General features: G+C 27.0%; 1 protein-coding gene across 1 annotated transcript in view; it reads left to right on the top strand.

Annotated features, from left to right (window-relative positions):
* LOC109609633 (inactive dipeptidyl peptidase 10) overlaps positions 1-27,186 on the top strand; it is a 187,205-nt gene that overhangs the window by 141,682 nt on the left and 18,337 nt on the right. Inside the window, exons 4-6 of the mRNA XM_049961319.1 lie at positions 21,901-21,995; positions 22,056-22,183; positions 24,620-24,998. Of these exons, the coding sequence (XP_049817276.1) occupies positions 21,901-21,995; positions 22,056-22,183; positions 24,620-24,998 (602 nt within the window). The remainder of the gene's footprint in view (positions 1-21,900; positions 21,996-22,055; positions 22,184-24,619; positions 24,999-27,186) is intronic.

Here is a 27,186-nt window from a genome sequence, read left to right as displayed (position 1 = left end):
AAAACTCGGTGTCAGTTAGGTAATTTCTGGCATAATTGTCTGATACCTGATCCCGGCGGGAAAAAACGGGGATACTGGATTTATTTCTGGAAATTAAATTGCCAGGAGTACGAATCGTAAATTTGGGGAGAGTTTAGACGAGAGGTTTGAATACTTTCCTGCTGTTGAATTTAATTAACTGGGTACGGGAAACGTGCACTGTTTTGAATAACCGAAAGTGTTTTGTCAAATTATTATGATTGCTAGTAATTTTGTAAAACACATAGTAATTTAAATAATAATATGTTATTTAACACACACAATTTACTTGTTTTAGAATCACTGACTTAGTTATTTATTATCTACTACATTTATTTTCCCCAAATACTGATTAAAACAGAAAAAAACATTAAACCAGCCAAATTAATGGCTATTTTAAAATCGAAAGTAAAAAATTAATGAACACAAAACTATTTTTGTTATTTGGAATAGTCAATACTTCATTAATTTTTAAATCGTTTAAATAATAATGGAAATTTATAATCCAGTTTTACAGTTCATTGAATTGAATCCTTTAAATTTATACACAAATATTTAATTTGATGAACTGATTGTGAGTAAATAGTGTAAAATTTCCAATGAACATTTAGGTTTAAACACTCACCTATGCAAATAAAACGTCTCCCTCCTCTATGCGAACTAAATTTGTTACATTTCAATGTAATTATGAGTGATGGCCGCAACAAATCTATTTAAATTTGAAACTGGGGTGGATATATATCAAAGTCTGGCAATTCTCATTACTATAGTGGTTTCGAACAAAGTTTACTAGATGTTACGTTTCCAAACTGAACAATACCAAGCGCCACACACTTAATTGTTACCGTGTAAAATTAGAGAGAGTCGGTTAATTCATATATTTAAATTATTTATGCTGGTCGGATTAAACTTAGCGCAAATTTGTGTGGTTTTATATTAATTGCATGCACACACCTGTAATAAATTGCAACAGTTTTCGAATAAATTAAAATCAAAGGACGTGTACATTTTATTTATCAAATCCAGTGGAATTTATCTTTCCAACTAAACGAAATCGAAGTCCACTAAATAAGAATTAGAAGTGACACCTTGGCAATTAAAGCAGGAAGATTGCCACAAATTTATGGAAATCCTGATAAAAGTTCCCCGAGAAGTTATATTTCAAGATTTATGGGAAAATGTTAGTTCTGGCGTTTTTTGAACCAGAATTATGTCGCCTCCAGATATTTGAGCCATTTAACTGTGAGAAAACTCGAGATGTAATCCCGCACTTCTGTATAAAATTCCACATAGTTTCGTTTCAAGTTTGCGTTTTATACATGAATAAAACCGGGGGAATTTTTAATTAACCGACCAAAAATAAAAAATAACAGCATGATAGAAATGTATGCAAACCGAGATAAAACTTTTTAAAGTGGTTATGTGTGTAGGAGAGTCCATGGGAAAACGTTAGTCCGGACGCTTTTTAAAAAGAGAATTACGTTGCCTCCAGACATTTAAGCTATCTGAGTCGCAAAAAACTAAACGCGAACCAAAATGAGGCGTCCTATGCTTTTTGATTCAGATGATCTTTCAAACGGAAAGCATTAGAGGATATCTTAAAGCGTTTTTTCACTTGAGTAGATCAAAGGGCATGTATATGAGCCTGCATCTTAGGCAAACATATAAAAACTATTTATTTTTTTAACTCCCCTTATGTGCGCACAAAAAATATTCAAAATGTCGTTGTTATAATTTCGGGACAATTAAATGAAGTAGTTTTCATTATTCAGATACGTATAAAAAGGTCGGAGTACAACTTTAAAAAGATTTACGAATATAAGTTGGACGCCTTTCAAGGAGGAATTACGTTGCCTTTGGACATTTCAACTGAGTTGTGAAAAATGGGAAGACGTTTTATACTTTTTAATTCAAATGGTATTTGAAAAAGAAAGCAAGTCCGACCTCGGCCGTTTTTACTTGATCACATCAAAGATGGAATATACGAACGTTCTGGAAAATCAAAAATATCTTGATACATAAAAAATCCTCATTCGACAATTTCCTGATGTAACTTTTTTTCATTGAATATTACATTAATATCAATAAATGGATCAATAGAAAATTTTAGAATGTTATACTTTTAATTATAGTAATTAGAGAAAGTTGCAACTATTATAACTTTATGTAATTAATATATAGCAAAACAAATTTTATTCAGTTTTTTCGTTCAGGCAGAAAATTTCTGATGTTAATTAAACTTTTTACAATTAATATATGTTTTAATTTAGTTTTAAAATTTTTTAAAATTAAAAACAAATCTGTTGAGATTTTTTTTAATAATTTTAGGTGTGTTAATTGTATTGTAATTGTTATTTTAAAATAATATCATCAAAAAAATTTCTAATATTATTTACATTTTCTTCAACTCATATTTTTTAATATTTCAAATATTTTTAAATTTAAATAAAAACTTAACTGAATTTTATTTTTATATAAAAACTTGTTTCTATTTAAAATTCATTTAAATTTCATAAATCATTTTTTATCAAAAAAATAAATACAGAACACACAGAACATTACGAACATTATAAAAAAATTAAAACTATTTGAAATTAATATTAAGTCAACAATAAAATATATTCATAAAGAAATTTTCTGATTATTAAAAAATATTAGCTGTAAAATTTATTTATAAAAAAAATTAAATTCGTATTATTGTTCAATTAATATTAATTTTTGATTAACTTATTAGTTAAAATTATATTATTGATACCTTTTACAACTAATATTTTTTAATATTATAAAATTCCAAATATTTTTAAATTTAAATAAAAACTTAACTCAATTTTATTTTTATATAAATACTTGTTTCCATTTAAAATTCATTTAAATTTCATAAATCATTTTTATCACAAAATTAAACACAGGACATACATAACAATTAAGAACATTATAAAAAAATTAAAACTATTTGAAATTAATATTAAGTCAACAATGAAACGAATTTCATTAATTATTTACTTTCTTTACAGTTAATATTTTTTAACGTTTAAATTTAAATAAAAATTCAATTCTCACTCATTTACTTTCTTCTTTACAATTCTGTATAATTTCCTGATAGAACTTCTTCCATTTAATATCCATTTAAAATCCATAAATAATTTTTTATCAAATACAGGACTAATGGAACATGTTGATGAATAAATTAATAAGACTTATTTTTACAAAACGCCGACACATCACTAATACAATCAGTTTTAAAAAAGTAGCACAATTCCTTTTTAATGAACTCATTAAACAGAATTATATTTTCAATGTAATTTCCATGTTCTCCAACTTTTTACAAAATCATTACGAAAAACAATCTCAGGGAGTACGTGACTGGAAATTTTACCCGACATCAAGTCGAAATGAACACGTGCTAGTTCACATTTAATACAAAGGAATCAAAGTATCAGAACCATCTAAAGAATAAAATGGCATTTGAACTTTCCCAATTAATGTTATTGAGGGCAGAAACGAAAAAAAACCTGGTATTAGATGGTGCGCAGTTAACTTTCAACCCCCCTAATGGCATCAAATAGTCATATATACTTTTTTACCGACTTTTAATTCCAATACGAACGGCACAAGAAAGTCATTAATCCGGATAAAATCTAATGTAAATAAGTACCGCAGTGTCTCGGTTTCAGAGACAGTTTTAGTGGCATAATTGAATAAGCGAGTAAATTGCTATTCATATCGCATGGCATGCATCTGGGAGAAGCCGCAAACAAAATTATCCACGTGGAGTGGGCTCTTAATGGAATTGTCGCAAATGAAATTGTGTGTTGTTGGAGTATGGCAATTAGTGCATTTGCAAAATCCGAACACAATTAAACTTTCAGTCCGGGACCGATGCAACGCTTAATGCACGAGAACTTTCAGTTCGAACCGATGACGGTCTGCATCTGCATCTGTCGATTGACCCACATTGCGCTGTCCCCGAGGATAAATAAATTAAGTTTGGTACTTTAAAATTTTGTCGTCGCGGTCTGGAACGGATTGGATGCACAAATCTTAAACGAAGTATCCCCGACTCCCGCGGACAATTTTATTATCTTGATGGAGAAAATTTTACGGTCTGACCATATGGTGTCCTGAAACATTGGACGCATGACGTTATCAATTCAGTTAAAGAGCCATCGCTCAATTTTTCCAGACGATGTAACGCTGCGATGTAATACAAAGTCGAACGACATCGTAAAAATAAAAGGACCAGATGGTGACGGAATCTTCGATCGTACAACTCCACCGGTCTGGCGTCTGACAGGCATTATGCGAAAATTAAGCCGGGGTCCCTTTTAAATTTTTTACAACTACTTGAGAGCAACAGGTTACATAAAAGTCATAATGAAAACCTACTCCGGCCAAAAGTTAACCTCTTACGCGGACCGTTGAAACAAGGAGCACTTCTGCTTACTTTGTAACTGCAAAAATTCCGATGTACGGTCCAGTTAATTAGAATTTCAGCTTTGAGAAAACCTAATTATTAAAATGCTTCGAATCATCCAAAACGAAAATATTAATTTGACAGTAATTCAAGGCATAAAATTATAAATGAACCGCCTCCCCTTTCATCTGAAAATAGCTGGCATGTCAGACAAAAACCTGAAACTGAGACTCGAAGATCAAAGGAAAAGTATCTGGGCAACTAAATTCCAAGAGCTAAGCGATTTTAATACGAAACTGTTATTACAATATTAAAAAAAAATGTTTTGTAATTTTGATGTAAGCAAATTCCACTTTTTGCGCCCACTTTTCTTTGACATAATTATTGTTAACATTCTTTCTTAGTGATTAGGTTAGCTAAGCAATAAATAATATTTTTACTGCTGATAATAAATTACACTCCAGATTGTTAATTAGTACTTCAAAATATTAATTAACCAATGAAAATACAACACGGTGTTTTTTAAAATTCCCAATCCCGTCGGTGGAAAAGTTACGCAAACGTATTGGAGTTCGTCTGGAAACTTGGAGAGGGTTAATTGGCCTGTGCCCCGTTGCGTAGTAAATTTTTGCGAAAGACACGTCGATATTCGCGAAAGAAGAAGACAAGTAAACAGCTTGGGACCAACTGTTAACCAATCGATAATATGGTAACTATGGAAACGGAAACTGTGTGTACACCATCAGGATGAGATATGAGAATGGGAATGGAGACTTTGGATTTTCTTATCAAATTTCATTTGTTGTGGCTCCAAGACTACTGCTAGAATCGCTTTTTGTTTACTCCCCTCCAGCAGTTCTGTTTTATTATATTTTGTTTGAATAGGACGTTGCTTTCTTAATTTGGGCACGTATAACTTTTCCTCAATTAATTTTATATTGAGTATCTTTCCAAAAATAGACTAAAAACTAAAGTAAATGGGATTTAATTACTATAACTGTGAGCGACAAACTAATTATTGTTTGACATTTAATTTCAGAGTTGATTGATGCTCTCTAAAATAATTGTCCCATTTTATTCCAAAGCTCTAAAATTTTTGTATATATGATCTACAAATAAAATTTAAAAAAAAATGAATTTATCTGTTAATTTTTCCCATTAAAACATCATCAACGTTAATAATAATTTGAAATGATCAAATATAATATTTAAAATATTATAAATCCTGAAAGATTCGTATATAAATCTAGAAAAAATACATAACTAAACAATAATTATAACAGTTTATAATTATTAGCCCCTGAATTTTAGTATTTTGATACAGTGCATAATAATTAAACATAAAACGAAACTTTGTCCGATGTTGGAAGTTAATTTTAAGCACGTACATGTGAATTACATACATGTGTCCATTATTAACAGATTTGTGCCGTATTGAAACAGTTTTTTTTTTTGCGTTGTTGGCCGAATAAAATTACAGATGTCGCTCATGTCGAAACATTGACAAAAAACCGGGGGATAACGACTTTATTGGAGGCTGAAAAAGAGTCATTTCCATTCGGAGTTCGCCATTCTGTAAGTGTGAGCAAAAAGATACAAAGGTCAATGGGAGAGTCATAAAATGTAACTGTAATTTTACTGACGTCCCCATAATATAACCGTTCCTACATCTGCGTATAAGACGAATATGTCGTTATTTGTCTGTGAAATGTACCGTGTCGAAAAATGGTTTTATTGGGGCAAAAAGGAAATGTGGTTATAAGCAAATTTATAACTTTAACCGTGTGCGACGTGTTTTATTTATAGTTTGCAGCTGAATATTTAAATTTGTTTTGGTAAATATTTTGTTTAATCGCGTTTTAAACTTATTCAAATATGGTAATATAAAACAGTCTCGTGGGCCCCGACCCGAATGCACAATGTGCACCAGAAAGTTTTCCGTGATCAGACGATAATCTACATAATTTTTAATCTCAGACGTAATTTACGTCAAAATCCTGCTAAAACATAATTTATCTGATTGCAATGTTCATTCCAATAAACGAACATAGAAACAAATCATTTACTCACGATTTATAACCCTTTCAACAACAGAACTGTTATACATATTTCATAGTTCACGATAACCAACCAAGCCACATCTGCAACTAATAATTTTGTCACCCCGTTAATGTGCGTGTTTGTCAATGTATAAGTGAAAATACAAATATGTTTTTCTAAAACTAACGTAATTTTAAATCAAAATGGATGTGTGCATATATTAAATTACAAATTGTAATTTATCGCCGGCAATAATGAGTGGCTGTTTATGGTTGAAACTAATTAATACTGATTTCGTTTGATACTAAATAATATAAATTGTATATTGCCAGTGTCCATCAAATTAATTAACTGATTTAAATTTGAGATTGCATCGTTGGCTATTTTAAATTAGGCTACGCCTCTAAATGTTAAACACCCAAAATGCGAAATTAATGAGGAAATATTTTAATAATGAGGCATTTTTCTCATATCCCAGTAAGTGGATGTAAATTAACGAGATCAATTTGGACAGTAAAGGAGGCAGCAAATTTTTCATTAAATTCCGCTTATAAATTACATGGATAAATCTCGTCCATGTCGGGCATAACATGAGCATCTTTATTAAAGCTTAAAATCCCAACAAAACTGAACAATATGGTAAGATGTTTTTTATTCGTTAATTATTTCGTTAAGTACTTATATTTTTCTATCGTTTTGACTATTGATATTTTTCCGTCGCTAAAATCACGATGAATTCCAATTTTGTGTTAGGAATTAATGCATAAAACATGATTTAAATTGTAGTCGCTTTTGTAATGTTGAATTAACATGCAAATTTTTCCGCTTGTATTCTTTTGTTATGTAAAAACCAACCTAAATGCTAAACGAGTATTAATTAAACACAATTACTAATTTGCGTACCTACGGGGAAAATCACTAAATGCGATTAAATTGAAATAAATTTATGAATATTATTAATTACATTCGTATATAGAAACATTATTTAATTCATACTCAAATTTGGCATATTAAATTAATTGGTGAAATTTATATGAGTGTTAATGAGACGTAATTAAACTATTATAAGAATTTTAAGATTTCTTCTTAAATTGTTACTTTAAGGTGTAATAAGAAAAAAAACTGATTAGAAGAATTACAAATAATTGAACAATTGATGAGATTATTCTAAATATAGTGATAATATACAAAAAATAAATTATAATGAATTTATATTATATAAGAATTAATATAGACAAATAGATGTTTCATAAAAAAATGTCTCTATAAAAAATAAATTGAAATGCCCCTAAAAATTATTTATCTATCTATCTATATTATTTGCTAGTCATGTTTAAATAATATTTAATGAATATAGACTCTAAAAAATGTATTGTTCAAGCAATAATACATTTTGTGTAAAAAACAGATTAAAAAAATTGTATAGTTAAACTTCCATAACTTAAATTTAAAATGTTTTTTTTTAATACAAAAAAAAGAATTTATTTAGAACATAAAACATGTATAAAAATATAATTGTTTAAAAATCGAATTGCTATTTTTTTAAATTTAAAATAAATATGTTCCCAAATTTGATATTTGAAATATTGAAAACAGATTAAAATTAAAGATTTTAGTTTAGAAATTTGATTAAATACGACTATTTGTATTATTATATATTTCTAGCATAAAAAATGAAAACAAATAAAATAAAATCATTTTTGCCAGTATAAAAAATTGTAAAATATATAATTAACAAGAATGAAACGGAATTTTGTAATTTAAATTATATTTATTACATTTTTTTTTACAATAATATTGTCTCTAACAAAAGTAAATAACTTTGTAAATGGTAAAACCAAAAAATATTTTATAAGAGAAAACTGAAGGATATTGAATAATAGAAAATTCTCCTGGGAAAACTTAGAACCTCTTTATAACGTTTCAGCTTAACCATGGACGTAAAATGTTCTGAAAAAACTTTTTTATCCTTATAAAAAAGCAAAAATACCATAAAAATAATATAATATCTAAGAATAAAAAAAATTAGTAACTAAAACAAAAATATTATACGAAAATAAATTTAAAAACATAAAAATAAAAAAAAAAAATTATACGATAAAAATAATATTTGTAATCTCTCTGAAATAAGAACAACTATTTATAAATAATTAGAGTTACACAAACATTATTTTTGTTAATTGAAAAAATGAATTAACAGAAATGGACCTGAATTTTTAATAATACTATATTATAATATATATTATAAAGATTATAAATAGAAAATATATATAGAAAGAAAAAGAATAATAGAAAATTTTCCATGGTAAATTTCGAACCCCTTTATAATATTTCTGCTTAACCGTAAATGTAATATTCAGAAAATACTTATATCAATTTTTATGCGTTAGAAAAAAGCAAATATTCCATAAGAAATAATATAATGATATCGAAGGATAAAAAGAAGTAGCTGAAACAAAAAAATATGAATATATTACATATTTTTTTTAAATTAATATTATACAAAAATAAATTTAAATACAACGAAAATATTTTCTATATAAAAGCAATTTATTTAAAAATAAAATTTTAGCATTTTTTTAAGAATCTGAAACAGAAACAACTGTTTATAAATAATTATAGTTGCACAAATAAATACAAAGAAAATTAAATTATTTTTGTTGGTAGAAAAATGTTGTAAATTAGTTAACACAAATGGACCTAAATTTTAAATAATTATATGTGTTAGAATCTTTATAAATAGAAAAAAAATATAAAGAAAAAGAATAATATAAAATTCTTCTGGGTAATTTTAGAATCCCTTTGTAACTTAACCATAGACGTAAAATACCCAAAAGATACTTACATCAATTTTTTATATTATTTCTCTTGAAATATTTGCCTTTTCCTGACGTAAGATACTGAAAAAATGCTTACATCAATTTTTTAACGTTGGAAAAGGGCAAATACTTGAAAAGAAATAATATAATGGTATCAAAGAGTAAAAAAATTATAGAAATGTTACTATTATATTATTATTATCAGTAACATTTAAGGAAGTAAGTAGGTAAAACGGTATAAACCCAAAGGATATTGCATAATAGTAAATTCTCCGAAGTAAATTTAAAACCTCTTTATAACGTTTCAGGTTAACCATAGATCTAAAATACGCAATAAAATCTTATATGGTCCTGAATACACTGCGTCAAGAACGGCTCAACACCTACGAGAAAATACTAAAACCGAAACACACAAGGACCACTTATCCCCGTACATTACAGATAAAGGAAACATAAAGGATAAGCCAGACCGACTCTTTTATACTTGCAAATGGAAAATTCACTTATTTATCTAAAATTTACTCCCGTACGAACAAATCCCGGAAACAAAGGACATTGTAATCACCGCATTATCCGCATTAATTAAATTTCTGAGGCCATCGTTCAGGTTTTTACGCGGCTAATAAAAACGCCCGCCCATTGAACGGTGACATAAATTCGGCTTTTGTCCCGCCTCCACTTTTAAATGAATAAGTAATTCGGAAGTTAATGAGCGAGGCCGTAAAAAAAAAGAAGAGAGAACGGGGAGGACGAATTTCACACTTCGTAACTTTTTATTTTACCCGTGTTTCGTACGAGGTGGCGAGGAACGCGTCGGTCCCGTGTCACTGTCATATTTCGCAAGATTAATTACCGCATCGGGCTCGAGGGTACGGACCAACATCATTGACGGGAATTATTAGTTATTACTATTCGGGTGCGATTTCGAACTCGCACCAGTAAATATTCTATTAAGCGTTGGCCCTCGGGGCGAGGCATCGGGTATGCAAATTACATGTCTACACCGACCGGAGTTCAATCGTCGGTTCTTTCAGCCGTGCCCTAAAGTAATAAAGAAAATGAGTCGAATTGTAAAGTATAATTTGGTGTACGCGAATTGCAACTAAAGGGCACTTGAGCTCTTGGCTGCGTTAAAGATGAATAAATGAGAAGCGGGTAACTGTCGCCATGAGCATTAACAATAGGCACAGTTTAGTGAGGAAATTTCTAATTAACACTTTGAAATTTGGCACATTCGCGCCCTAAAAGCTTTCCTGTTTGTTATACACCAGCGGAGAATTAAACGCCAGCTGAGAATTATTCTAACGCTTTGCCTTTTAAAGATGCCCTGATTATAATTTTGTGAATATATCACGACTTTGTCCTCCGATGGCTTAATTATCACATCGGAGGATTTACTTTGAAATTGTTTTTTTTTTTAAATATCTCCCGAGTCTTTGATACTCGCAAAACGTACATAAAATGAAACGTTAATTGTAAACAAGCAATCCCCTGAACTTTTAATACAGTTTCTGTTAATATAAATACAAAGTAGGTTAATTATAACTGAATGCTAATTAAGACTATTTATTTTATATTTATGTTTTTTAGAGAAATTAAAAGGACGATTTAAAACTTTTATAATCGTAGAAATAAACTTCGTTAATTAAATTTTAACTAAAGTTTAATAAAATCAAACAGCAGTAAATACTTTATTGTTTTAAAATTTAATTAGACAATTTTCATAATACTTTCTTTAATCTCATAAAATGATTCCGTAGATTGAATTATATATTCCAATAGAAAATATTGGAAATATGGCGAATGCACCATTAAATGGTGAATGCATCAAAATAAATGACGGATGCTTGAAATTAAATGAGCCCTCAAATATTTAATGATAATATGAAAATAAATTGATGGAAAAATTATAAACTTATTATTATTGTTTATTCTATAAAATGATTAAAAACAATAATGAAAAATAAAATTTCCCCAGAAAATGGAAAATATTTCATTAATTTTACATATTTCATTTTAAATATAAAATGTACCAAATTGTACAATTAAACAATATGTTGTTTGTTATGTCAATATATAAGCAGAAGAATATATTTATATCTTTAATTTCTTAGCAAAAACTGAAACTATAAAATTCTCTAAATTCTGATTTATTAGGCAATACTGAAATTAAAATTTCACTAGAAAATATCAAATTTCATAAATTTATTATTATTATTGTTATTTTACTACAATTTCAACAGTAGGTTGTACAATATATATATTTGTTTGTTATGTCAAAATATAAGCTGAAGAATATATTTATATCTTTAATCTCTTAGCAAAAACTGAAACTATACAATTCTCTAAATTTTGAATTCTTATGCAATATTGAAATTAAAATTTCACTAGAAAATATCAAATGTCATAAATTTTACTATTTTACTCCAATTTCTGGATTATTACGGAATAATAAAAAATAAAATTACACAAAAAAATATCAAATATCTCATAAATTTTATATTATTTTAAGTATAAAATGTTTTTTATGATAAAAAATAGACAGTGAAACATTTTTATATTTTTAATGACTTGACAAAAATAGAAAATTTAAAATTCTCCAATTTCCATATTCTTACGAGATAATGAAAAAAAAATTTTACCAGAAAATATCAATTATTTCGTAAATTTTACTTAAGTGTAATTATGCAGCTAAATAGTATGTTGTACAATGTATAATAGTTTCTTTATGTCAAAAAATAAACATTGATTGAGTGATACATTTTTGTAGCTTTAATGCAGAAAATTTCTTAAGGAAAAATGAAAAATTTTACGTTTAAGTTTTACCATTTCTAGTATAAAATATACTAAATTCTGCAGTTAGATAAAATGATGTACAATGTATATTTTTATGCCAAAAAATAGATAGAGAAACATTTTTATATCTTAAATATCTTTACAAAAACAGAAAATTTGAAATTTTCTTATTTCTGAATTCTTAGGGAATAATGAAAAATAAAATTTCACAAGAAAATATTAATTATTTTATAAATTTTATTATTTTTAGTATTAAATGTACCAAATTCTACATTTAGAGAAAATGTACAATGTATATTTGTCTTGACAAAGACAGAAAACTTAAAGTTCTCTGATTTCTGGATTCTTAGGGAAAAATAAAATTTGACATAAAAATATCAAATATTTTATAAATTTTACTAATTTAAGTACAAAAAGTAGAAAATTGTGCACTTAGATAGTATGTCGTACAATGTATAATTATTTTTTATGTCAGAAAATAGATAAAAAAATATTTTTATATCTTAAGTGTCTTGACTTAAACAGAAAATTTAAAATTCTCTAATTTCTGGACACTTTGGCAATAATGAAAAATAAAATTTCACAAGAAAATATCAAATATTTCATAAAGTTTACTATTTTAAGTATAAATTATTCAGTAAGACAGTATATTATACTTTTTATGACAAAATATAGACAGAGAAACATTTTTATATCTGAGATGTCTCGGCAAAAACGGGAAAAAGTTTGTGCCATTTCTTATTTCTAAACAATAATGGGAATTCAAATTTCACAAGAAAATATCGCATATTTTATACATTGTTCGATTTTAATGTAAAATATACCAAATTGAACATATATGCATCAAAAAATTTGTATATCGTTAATGTCTTGTATTTAGTTACAGTTTATGCAATTTACATCTGACACCATTTATTTTATGTAGTTGTTATAACAACTATTAGGACCCAAAATTCAACAATTGGGTGTAATTAAACACGAGGTTTCAGCGTGTTTTCAGCAATAGTAATCACGAATCAATTATAAATTGGCAATTTCCACGAGAGAAATTGCGGTTGCAATTCGTGCAGTTTAATTACGTTGAAATTATTAAAATTAATTCATTCAATCGTTTCATCGCCTGCTCTAATTAGTATTGTTCCTAAAATATGGGAACATTAAAGGATTTGTACACACAAGAAGAATTTTTCATATCATATTTTCAATTACAATTATTTTTCATTCGTTAACGAAATAATATTTTTATAAAGGTTTTTTGATTTAAATAAATCATTATTATCAGTATTTTTTGCTAATGATTAAAATAACATTGATATGCAAAAATCCATATTCCTGTTGTTGATTTAACAAAAGTTCTTTACAATATTTCATTTTAAATTAAATATATACATTTAATAATTATTAAAATAAAAACTAATACATTTTAAACCACTGAATTGTTGCATAGTTGGAAATATGTATCAAATTTAACTGCATTTTTGTTTCCAGAATGTGTATTTTACATATTTTGTTACATTTCACTTGATAAATTTAAAATATATCTTAATAAGAAAATTCTGTAAACAATTTATATGCAAATTTATTATTTTATTTTATATTTCAAAGTAATATTTAAATTAGTAGACATAGGTTAATTACCAATTAAATAATTTTTAGAGTAAAGAATACCAAATCATCTGACATCACTTTTTTTAAAATTCTTATCTATTTAAGAATCGATGACAGTAAGATTAAATTAAAATCAATTTTAAAAATTAGACCCTCATTATAAATTTGAATTATTTTTTCATAAACATCCATTTTACTAAATTACTTTCAAAAGCTCATTTTTATACTCTGGACATTTTGAAATTAAAACTTTCCTCTCAAAATGTGTATACTACGTCGATACAGAGAGCTTATCCGCCATCTAAGAAACACCCCGTACGTATTTATTCCAACAACGTTTCAAAAATACATCTCAGGTATACTACAGTTAAGATTTATGCGGTATTTTAAGTGTCCCGAATGTAAGAGCTAATAAATAATATCGAGAACATATTTCGCAGCCCGAACGAAATTGAATTCGAAGTGAGCCGTTCTCCCCGGACCCGGAGTTTATTGTCGCATCAATACGGACCGTAAAGACGACCACCGAAAGGTAGTCGCTCGAAAAAAGTAATACGCCGTCGGAAGAGCCAAGTTGTTTTTGAGTCGGAACGGTGAAATGACGGTCGTGGCGTCGCGACGCGCCATTCCGCCGGGGACTGGCTGGTGTATAATGATTTTAAAAGCTTTTAGCATAAATCTAATTAGGTGTACGCGAAAGGGCTGCCTCTACAGATTGGCGTCAACCTTCAGGTATTTCAATTTAATTAACCCACTGCTTTTGTGCCGAATAAGCATCTCTATGTGTATTACGCGCAGCACACCAGAAACCGTGTCTGCCTAATTGGTGCGTTGGTTTTATGTGCCTATTGATGATTTATAAATTTCGGACGGGGGCCCGCGCATGTACCGCGGCATAATTTATTCGCATGTAAGTGTACGATTTTATTGGTTGAGACGTTTCCGGTTTAAATTATTCCCCCTGCATTCGCATTAGAGGCACGTACCGTTCTAAGGTTGGGTTCGTTTTAATTCGAATGGGACAAAAGTAAATTTCATGTAAAGTAGCAGCAGACGTGGCTTAAACGAAGTTGTTTACATGTTTCATCAAAAATTGAAGCGGTAACTTAATTTCGAGTACTCAGAGAAAAATAAATACGAAAATAAATTAAAGTAATGGATTTTTAAATTATTAATAATATTTGAAGTAATATTTACATTCATTTTAAATATAATTTACATTTAAAATATAAAATTATTTTTTATGGTATGCAGATTTTCCCTGAAACATCTGTAAAGAATTCTGCCACAAATTTTCGAGGTGGAAATAAATCGATGTACAGAAGTTAATAATTTTCATTAATTTTATGAACTACTCTAAAATCAATGGTTTGCTCCAAATACATAAACACCGAAGACAAAAATCATGGAAACGTATCCAAGATTCAATTAAAATTTTAAAGCGTGGTGCGAAAATGATGCAAAGAGTAGAGTTTAATTTTGTTCGCCAATCTAATATTTATATACACGAGAAAACAAGTGTTTTTGCACACTTAATAAAAATCATGTTTCGTCATTTTTATTTTATTGCATATACTTTAATTGGATTTTTCTGTCAAAAGGTTGCTCCTAGCGACATTAACGAGGTATACTTTTTGAAACGTAACACGTAGACGAATAAATATTGACTTTCCATAATCATGGATGGCAAAAAAGATATGACAGTTTTCAAATGCTCAATACGCTATATGTGGTTATTTAAATTTTGTCACCCTAAAAAAACCTGTATGTTAAGTTTTATAACGTTGACATTGATAAGAAGAAATATAGAAAATTGAAAATAACATGATAACTCTGTAATTGTAAACTTTTGGATTAAGGTAAGATTAATCAAATCACCTGGAGAATTTTTTTATAGAATTCTGTACAGACCATTTGGGGGCACCCTTTACAAGTCTCTCATTTTCTAAAAGTTCTATAACTGTGCTGATTATTTACTGGTTTAATACTCTAATTATGTGGTTTGTTTTACGTTTATAATAGAATTTCTTATAAAAAAAATAAAACAATGCCTTCGAAGCTGACGTAATATGAAAACACATTAAGAGACATATCAAACAATATCTTGTTTTCCAATGATTTAAAAAGAATATACTAACTTCTCATGACTTCAGTACTCAATAAAATCAAAGGTAATTCAACTTGAACCACATCTTATCTGTGAGACTAAGACAAGACTAGAAAAATACTTCAAATGGAACAGAAATTGACCGTTTAAGACTATAAATTATATAAATATATATATATATATATATATATATATATATATATATATATATATATATATATATATATATATAAATATTGTATATAAATATTCAATGTCTGAATCACCATCATTTCTAACGACACAAATAAATAGATAAAATAAGAATATGATTGATCTTGATTACAACTGTAAGACTGGAAGATACAATTCCTCCTGAAACCAAATCTATTCCAATTAGAACTCAATAATGTGGATGAAATGGCACAATTATAAATGTGCTGGTTTTGTATCTATTAAACAATTAACTTTTGTAATTTTTATAAAAAAAAATAAAATTTTTATTTTCTGTTCAATAATTTTCTTGTTTAAGTCAGATAATTAACGTGAGTATCTTAATATTCAACATTCAATAAGCTTAAGACTATAAATAATATAAATAAAATGTTCAATATGTGAACCACCATCATTCCTAACAACACAAATTAGTAGATAAGAGAAGAATATGATTGTCCTGAATTGTTTTAAAGATTCTTGTTTACAGCTGTAAGACTGAAAGATACAACTTTTGTTAAAACCAAATCTGTTCCAATGGGAACTAAACAATGTGGATGAAATGACACTTTTGATTCTATAATTGTGCTGATTTTGTAGTATATTAAATAAGTAACTTCTGTAGTTTTTATAAAAAATTTTTGTTTAATTAAGATAATTAATATTAGTAACTTAATATTTATTTTTTTTACAGAAAATTTATTATTTTTTTTTAAACTTTGAATGTGAATTACATATTTATAAGATATTTAAAAAAACTTCTGGTGCCACATCTTTTCAGTCAGAGTAAGACAACATAAGAAAAATATTTCAAATGGACCAGAAATTGTCTATAATTTTTCGATTATCCTCAGTTTAGAGTTTAGATTTGAGAAAATATAAAAATTTAGACTTTAACATTCAATTATTTTAAGACTATCAATAATATAAATAAAATATTCAATGTGTGAATCACCATCATACCTAACGACACAAATCAATAGATAAAATAAGAATGTGATTGTTCAGAATTGTTTAAAAAATTCTTGGTTACAACTGTAAGACTGAAAGATACAACTCCTCCTGAAACTTTTGATCCCATAATTGTGCTGATTTTGTAGTATTTTAAATAATCAACTTTTGTAGTTTTTATAAAAAATATAAAATTTTTACTTCCCGTTCAATAATTTTCTTGATCCTTGATAATTAATGTTAGTAACTTAATATTTATTTTTTTATATATATAAAATATATTAAAATAATATATTATATTACTATAATATATTATTTTAAAATTAGTTAGTTAATTAAATTTTACTTAAAATGGACCAACAAACGAAAATAATAAAAATTAAAACTTTTAATTACACATAACTCATAAATGTCCATTTAATAAATACACACAAAAACATTTGTGAACGCGATGAAGCTCTTATCATAAATGTATCTGAAATAAAGTTAAAAACCTAAATAGGAAGCGAGTCGGTTTATACGGACGTATAAAATGGATTTATCCTGATAACATCGTACATTGCATTAAAATAAACATGCAAGGATATAATACGTGTTTGTTTTCAGATAAATTCAATACCGTATCCAACTGCAGGATATGAAATTGGTCTCGTGGAAAAAGAAACGCATTACGAGTGCAAAAATAGATATCTGATATGTATATCCGAAGCGACTTTCCGTACAAAAATAAAGGAAGTACAAAAGGATAAGCCGTGTTCGGATTTAACAATTTTATTGCATTTTCGAACGTACCTTTTATATAAAGATAATAATTGAGTTGTCGCGTATATTTTTGTTTGTACGGTTCCGGTTTTAATTTGCACTGTGCGATTAGTGCGCCAGACTAAAATTATTGTGTGACTTTGATTAAACTTTACGTGACCACAATAAAACGATTTTCGAATCCCGAACAATTTTCTACTCAATTTCATTTTCTTGCACAATAAAATCGATAATCGAAGGAATAGGATGATCAAAGTTCAGACGGTTTTTAGTTTCTTTGGGACAATAAAATTCTCGTTAACCATTTTTGTGACCTGTTAAATGCAATTTCACTGCGATTCCATTTTACTTACGTAATTGTCATTTGTTTTCAATTACTAATTTGTCTGTTGTTCGCAAAATTTAATGTTGTTCTTAATGAAATAGCTTTGTCTAGTTCACAAACGTAGTTGAAGATTTCCCTAATGATTCTCTCAAAAGTTAATTAAATTTGATGTAATTTTTAATATTATATTGTTTACTGATGCCGTTAATAAAAAGTTCCAATTTCATCTGAAAATCACATAAATTTTATTTTTGTATTGAAATGCAATAATACTTAATATTTCTTAAGCAATTAGTTTGATTTAATATTTTAATAAATCTGATAAAATAAGAAAATAAATATTTATTGTTGTCGAAAATATTTGAAACTAACGCATTCACCATAATTAACTTTATTTCATGATTTTTAAATTTTGGCGAATGCTCCAAATATTAAAAAACAACTAAACCTAAAATCTAACAAAAAATTAAATGAATTTAATTAATTTTCATCTTCTATATTAAATTTATAAAATTATGTTTGTTCCCTTTACTTATAATAATTTATCAATAATATTGTTAACAAAAAATAGAAAAAAATTTTCAATTGGACAAATGAACTGTATAAAATTTAATTAAGTTATTTAATTTTTAGTAGAAATACCAGTAAGATTCTTAAACAATTGTGGCCTCATTTTTTGTTACTTAAGCAGTACTGAATTCCTGAATTCCTGTGTTTCACTTTGATTAAATTACGCTTGACAATGGTAAGAACTTTCTGAGTCCCGAACAATTTTCCGTTCGATTTCCTTTCCTTGAACAACCGCCTAATGCCAATTTAGCACCTAAAATTAAATATCCTCTCAAAAATTGTCTTGTTTCCTTATAAATCCAACTACAAATTGAAAAATTAAAATCCGACAAGTTTAAAGCAGCCGCTGAGAGAAAATACGTACGAAAAATATGCTAGGCTTAAATTTTCTATATCACTGAACAATTTTATGGCATTGTAAAATTGATCCCATTGACATTTATTGCGGTTAGACGTGTAAAACTACAATATAAACCCGTAAATGTATATCAAGATACTCGTCGAAATTGTAAAGGGGTAATTCGATCAGTTTTATCGTGCACCCGATGATTTTAACACTTTCCTTTCTATATAAACGATATTCCCTAATTAATTAATATTTGTTTTTTTCCAACGGGCACATAAGCGTTCGCATGTTGATACCAAAGACCTTTAATATAAAGGTTGAGTGAATTAAGTTGGTGTAATGTGATCAACGCCTCATAAATCAACTCCTTAATGTATTTAGACTGGATCCGTTATTAATTTAACGCCATGGCGCCCCAATTATTTCCATGTTCACGTGCAATGTCTTACATGGATTCTAAGGAAACCGATAAAACATCTTCCATGTTCTCACCTCCCGAGGATGCTTGTAAATGGGTATTAGCGAGTTGTTTCTGTCATTTATACAACAAGGATTTTGATTAATATCCCGCCTGGCGCGTCGCGGCTGGAGAGAGGTAAAAATTTTAATTAACAGACGGCAATTAAACGGTGAGACATAATTATGATGCGACGGTAAATAATAATTTAGTAAAATATGACGATTTCATAATTTAATAATAATAAGTACCATTACGCTGATTTTATATCTGTTTTATTGTTAAATAAACTCTTATAAATTATAAAATATACGTAGGTATTTCTGTAATTGTTTCGTGAAATATGAGCCTGTTTTATATCTAAAATTGACAGTCGTATTTTCAGCGAAATTGCAGATAAACCGAATTAGGTTGTAAATGGAGATCATAAATTCTTATTAAAATCCATTTGAAAATTGAAAATGTAAATCTTTATTTTTGCTGTATTTGAATATATGAGTTTCTGTTACCACAATAAAGCAATGTTCCGAATGTTAGAAATATCCATTATTAAAAGTAAATAAAATTATTGTCTTGATGATATACGATGTAGTACAAATATTTAAAATATTTTTTATTTTTCCTGTAGTGTTTCTTACCATAATAAAGTATAATAATATTCATTATTATTAACCTTATTTTAATAATTATTTAAACATTATTTATCATTGTTCTAAAATAAGTAATCTTCTTTAAATTCTTAAAATTTGTTTAAAAGTCTGATATTTAATTAAAATATGAATCTGCACAACCCAACTAACTTGAACTTTATTTCAGTTTCAGAAATATCGATTATTATTAATAAAATTATTCAGATATGTAAAATATTAAATTATTTGTATAGTATGTTCTATAATATTTAATAAATATATTTAAACTATTTCTATTGTTTTAAAAAATAAATTCACATAGTTAACTTTTTTCAGAAAATTTGTTTGAAAAGTCTGATATTTAATTAAAATATAAAAACACAACGCAAACTAAAAGTAATTAATAAAAATAAAATAAATTATTTAATATGATCTTTAACAGTCAATAAATATATTAACTATTTATATTGTTTTATCTGAAATTCTTAAAATTTGTTTAAAAAATCTAATATTTAATTAAAATATAAATGTACACAAGCCAACTGACTTGAACTTTATTTATCATTGACCTAAGTAACCTTTGAGCTTCAGAAATATCGATTATTATTTATAAAAATATTATTCTGTTAAGTTAAATGATACCAATAAAATAATAAATTATACAGTTTATTCATTAACATTTAAAAAATATATTTACTACGTATATTGTTTTAAATAATTATAAATATAAATCTACATAAAATATGATATTTAAAATTTAAGTCTTCACATCCCAAATTTGTTTAAAATGTGAGATATTTAATTAAAATATGAATCTACACAACTCAACTGACTTGAACTTTATTTATCATTGATCTAAGTAATCTTTGAGTTTCAGAAATATCGAATATTATTTATAAAAATATTATCCCAGTAAGTAAATGATACCATATTTTACAGTTTGTTCTTTAACATTTATTAAATGTATTAACTACTTATATTGTTTTAAATAATTACAAACATAAATCCACATATTTAAAACAATTCTGCACAACCCAAATCATTTGAACTTTATTTATTATTGATCTAAAATAGGTAATATCCTAAATTCTTAAAATTTGTTTAGTCTGACATTTAATTAAAATATAAATCTACACACCCCGAATAACTTGAACTTTGTTTATCATTGATCTAACACAACGGCTGATAAAATCGTGCCGACGAAATTACTTATAAACGTTGCCAATGTACCAGGGCTCTTAAGGAAGCTGTTCGAAACACTCAATCAGATCGGGTGGAGACGGGAAAATGGCGAAAATCAATCACACACAATTATTAACAATTCCTCCGTTGTCTTGTTCTCTTTTGCGGGAGTTTACTTAACAATCCCCCAATCCCGTCTTACGTATGGCCTGGCCGAAACTCAAGAGCCCGTTCCGAGGTTAATTGACGGAGTTGCTGGATTCAGAAATTCGCCATTACGAGATAAAACTTCCCAAACGGGATTATTTCGTCCAATAAAATAAATTTAATGGATTATGTGGTGGTGGTTAAGGTTAAGATTCGTCAATAAAATGGATTTCGCTAATCTTCGAACTATATTGACTTTCCTTTTATTGATATTGTTGCACGTATCTGAGAGGAACGCGACCGATACATATTAGTAAGAGGCTACGGTTCTACCTAAGCTCACAAAGGGTTTACACAAACAAATGGCTTCGGTAATGCTGAGGTGTATTTATGCAGCAGACCTGTGCAAATTTATTTAACTCGTCGCTTTATCTTCCCTGAATAAATGTGTTAATATAGTTGGTCGGTGAAATATCAGCATGCTGTTCAATTTGACCCCTTATGATTTATTCACTAAGTTATTGTATTTTGTTACAGACTATGAATTTATTTACAAAGATGACCAAGGAGGCATCACATTATACAATGCAGATAACCTGACGACAACCATCATCATGACTAACTCCACATTTGTAAGTCTAATCGGAGTTTTGGATTATTTAATTGTTCAATGGTTGTTGTTGTTGTTTCAGAGACAATATGAAGTAGTGGACTTCAAGATTTCCAACGATCTGCGTTACGTCTTGCTCATCAGTGATGTTAAGAACGTGTACACGTATACAACTTTAGCCCGCTACTACATCTATGAAATATCTACCAGGTAAAATTCAATAAATTATCCATAAGTTAAGTTAAAAATAGTAAAATATCGATTGTTCGTGATAAAAAGATATTGTCAAAAAAGAACGTTCGTGTCTCCGATTTTATATCTGAGACAATGTAACCAAAATGTTACTGCCTCTTTTAAAATTACATTAGTCCCTACTTAGTGGTCAAATAGGTCTTATCAATCAATTAATTTTCACTTGCAAAAACCAAATAGTACTACACATTTCTGTTTTAAAAGTTTCGCTACATACAAACTTACGATATAATTTACGACAAACCTCAAACTTTATATTTTGAAGAAATGAGCCATAAAACTTTATGGGCAAGTCGGTCGAAAGATTTGCCAGAATTTTAAACTGTTTTTAAAACTTGTTTTGTACGGATACAGCAAACTTTTCGGGATTATACACCAAAAAGCAAATCATGTTAAAACGAATATAACTTTTTATTACGGAACCCATTAAAAATTTGATTTGTTTTTAATTTCGTTAACATAAACACGAGATAATAACTGAATGCGCAATAATACGGGACTTAATTTGGAGTTAAGGAAGGTCGAAGGATTAAAATATTAGATAGTATTTAGCATATTATGTTGGATATAAAATAACCGGAGGATATAAAATATGATTATGCAAATTGCTGAGGTTTTGATATTAAAACTTGTAAATTTCATTAAATGTCCTATTTACTGAATCTATTCAACGGGTATTATTAATTTTTATACGTACGTACGTGCGGTAATAAAATTAAAAGTTATTATTTCAATAATTTTTGTGTGACGCTTGCTATTATTATTTGAAAATGTAATCATGAAATTTAATTAAAGCAAAAACTTGATAAACAAATGTTTATAACCAGCGAATATGAAATTTTATGATGTAAATTTTATGAAATTAATAATATATATATATTTATATTTGACGTGAATATATTATTTTATAAAATATTTAATAATATTAGTTGAAGTTTATTAATAATATACAATTTTATATACTATTATAATTTTATTTAATATTTATCTTCATTTCATTTTAAAATTCAACTGTTCAGTTTTAGAAATTAGAATAAAACATAAAATTAAAAAAAAAATTCTAGCCAGTGGACAAAAAATTGTATAACATAAATTTTATTAAAATAATATTTATCCTATATGTGGCCACATTATTCTATAAAATAATTAATAAACATTAGTGATTAAACTAATATAAATATATAATTTTATATACTACAATAATTTTATTCCATATTTATATAGTACTCTTCTGGAAAATAAAAAAAAATGTAAAATTAGAAAAAAAGATAAATAAATATTTCTAACCAGTGGATTTGAAGTTTGATTGTGAAAATTTTATTAAACTAAGAATTCATATTTATCTTATACGTGGACTTAATATTTTATAAAATAATTAACAAAAATTACTAACTAGACATTATCATAAATATATAATTTTATATACTATTAAAATTTTATTCAATTTTAATATTTTTTAAAAGAATATTACTATAAATTAAAAAAAATTGATAGATAAAAACTTCTATTTGAGAAAGTAAAATGAAATTATATAAAATTATAGGCTTTTAAAAGTTAAATAGCTTAATCTTAAAAATTTTAATTAATTGCCATATTTTAAAGAAGATCAAAGGATTATAATCTTATCAGGTATTTAATAAATTCTGTTAAATACAAAATAAACAGTAAAATAAAATTTGATTATGCAAATTGCTGAAATTAAAACTTGTCAATTTATTAAACATTCTATTTACTAAAGTTATTTAACGTAAGTAAGTTCTTTCAAAATCAGAAATTTTTCATTTAAATATTATTTTTCAATATGTATTTTTAATTAAATGTTTTGTTAGTTTTTATATTACCACTACATCAAAACAAAGAAGATACTATTTCCTTATTTTAAACTTAAAAATATTAAATAAAATAACCAAATTCTGAAGGCATGCATTAATTATCTTTAAAAGATTAATAATTACACGAGTTTTTGAGTGAAATTATTAATTCTCATTAATTAAAACAATCTTATAGAAATATTAATTTACTGTCGTTGAGACATAAAGAAGTTATTTTTAAATCAACACTAAATTCTCGAGTGGAGGAGTGTAAATTCCATTTAATTGAAACGATCTCTTTATCGTCGAACACCAACAAAGGACAATTTTGTTAAATTACGAGTGGAACTCACACTTATGGCAGAACGTAATCGTGAAAACCGAACCGCCAAATTTCACATAGGCAATTACCTCCGTCCCAAAGCACATAAACGCCAGTTTCACGTAATTGCGACCGATTTATGGGACATTTAAAAACCACTCAAACTGATTTATGAACGTTTGTTTAAGAGCAAGGAAGCCATAATCACCGACAAAACACGAACAACAATCTTGCCGTTAAAACAACATTTCATTGTTGCAGGATAAGAAAGCCGCTATCGCCGAAGGAGCTGGACGAAAACGCGCCTTATCTCCAATACGCCACCTGGTCGCCGGACGGTACGGGCATCGCTTTCGTTCACGAGAACGACATTTACTACAAGCCGAAGGTGGAGAAGGATCTGGTGTGCAGGATCACCAACACGGGACAGGCTGGTGTGGTGTTCAACGGCGTGCCCGATTGGTTGTACGAGACGGAGATTCTGAAGGTCTCCCACACGGTTTGGTTCTCGCCCGATGGGATGTATCTCTTGTATGTGACGTTCAACGACACCCTGGTGGGAGAGTACCGTTATCCTTGGTTCGAGAGCGACAACACCAAGGTCACCTATCCGAAGATCAAGTCTTTCCGATATCCGAAGGTAAGCAAAATTATTTTTTACTTATTTATTTGTTTGTTCAAAGAAATTTGAAAAATCTCAAAACATGTCTTTGTCAAGTCAAGTTTTCAAACAAATTTGATAAACCGTTCATCAATCAATTCTATTTTGAGTTTAAACTCTAGCACATATTTTGAAGACTGAATCACAGGACATGAAACTCTTGAAACAAAATACTTTTCTATAAATCCAAATTTTGACTTTCTTTATTTTTCAGAAATAAATTTGTAAAAATTTAATGAAAGAATCTAATCAACAAATTTTTGAAAATTTTGAAAAAAAAAAATATTCTATAAATAAAAAAATTCATGCTTTCCTTTGTTTTCCAGAAATAAATAAATTGGTATTTTTACTATCAATGTTGCAAGTTAAATTTTCAACTTTTCTTTTAAGATACATTTTAAAGAGTCTGAACAAAAGATACAAACCAATTTTTTGAAAATTTTTAAACAAACTGTTTTTATGTACATCATTTTCCTTTGTTTTCAGAAAAAAATTATAAAAAAAATAATAAAGTATTTTTACTCTCAATTTTGGAATTAAAATTTTGATTTTTTTTTTTCGTATGTATCTTTAAAAGTGATAATTTTTTTTCTATATATCAAAATGTTGTTTTTCCCTTTTTTTATTCAGAAGTTTTAAAAAAATAATAAATTAATATTATTACTAGGAATTTTGCAGCTAAAATTTTAATTTTTCTAATAATATGTACTTTACATTAGTTTACAAAAAGATATAGAATTCTTTTTACACCTAACTTGATTAATATAATTTAATATATTTAATAATAATAATAATAATATAATTTAATTATATTTAATAATCACTTTTGATATTTAACTATTTACTATTTTTTCCTTTTTTTTAGATACAAGTTTTAAAAAATATTAAATTAATATTTTTACTCTCAATTTAGCAGTTAAAATTCATTTTTTCATAGTTTATACTTTTAAAAATTTGATAATAAGATATTCACCAAACTTTTTGAAAATTTTGACATAAAATGGTTTTCATATACAGTTAAATTTCGTTTTTTCCGGCGTTTGTACTCTTAATTTTGTAATTAAAACTTTTATTTTTCATTTTATATCCACCAGATTTTTTGAAATTATTGAAATAAATCGTTTTTTTCAGAAATAAGTTTAAAAAAAATAATAAATTAGTATTTTTACATTCAATTTTGCAGTTAAAATTTCAATTTTTCTTTTAGAACATTATAATATACAAGTTTCACAACTTATCCGAAGGATTTTAACCACATACTCACTGTTACATAAAAAATCCATTAAAAAAAAAATATGATAAATCGACTCATTATGCAGCAGTGAATATGTGGTGAAAATTTGTTGAAAAAGTTGCGAAACATCCTGTATAGAAGGTTAAAAAGAACGAGGTGCTAAAATTGGATTCGGCGGGCCAAACCTTGAATTAAAATCAATGGGAACAATTTCGAACAGCTTTTACAGATAGATTGAATTATTTTTTATCTCGTTTTTTTTTTAATGGACTTCTTATGTAAAAGTGAGCACGTGGTTAAAATTTTCGAATAAGTTGTACCCTGTATACTTTTAAAAATCATAGGATATTCACAAAATTTTATATAAAATATATTTAAGTTAAGTACCTTTAAGGATCTGATAATACCAAATTTTTTGAAACTTTTCAGAAATATATAATTAAAAAAGAATTAAGTATTCTTACTTTCAATTTTAGTTTAGTAATATCTTTTATCTTATATCTCTTATATCTTTTATTTTTCTTTTACTTTCAAGATGCTGACCACTCACCCAAAATTTTTAAATAAAATTTTGAATTTTGGAGTTAAAACTTTTTTAAAAGACTAATCAAAGAACTCTCTAGAACTTTAAAAACTTGCGTTTTTTCTGTATTTTTCAGAAATAATAAAAAAAATTATAATAAAAGTATTTTTACTCCCTTTTTTATATATATTGAGACTATTCATGGAGCATTCACCATATTTTAAAAAAGTTTTGTAATTTTGATTTGTAAATCATAATTGAAACCAACTTCTGTTGTTAAATATCTTTTTAATTTAAGGTTATTTTTAAAATAAGAATTAAAATTAATTATAGAAGTCATAAAATAAATTCTTAATCAAAAATTGATTGTAAGAATAAATTTAACCGTAGATCGATTTATTTATACGTAA

Source organism: Aethina tumida, chromosome 1, assembly GCF_024364675.1.
Source record: "Aethina tumida isolate Nest 87 chromosome 1, icAetTumi1.1, whole genome shotgun sequence".
Lineage (NCBI taxonomy): Eukaryota > Metazoa > Arthropoda > Insecta > Coleoptera > Nitidulidae > Aethina > Aethina tumida.
Note: the sequence above shows the minus strand (reverse complement) of the source record. Positions and strands in the feature narration are given on the sequence as shown.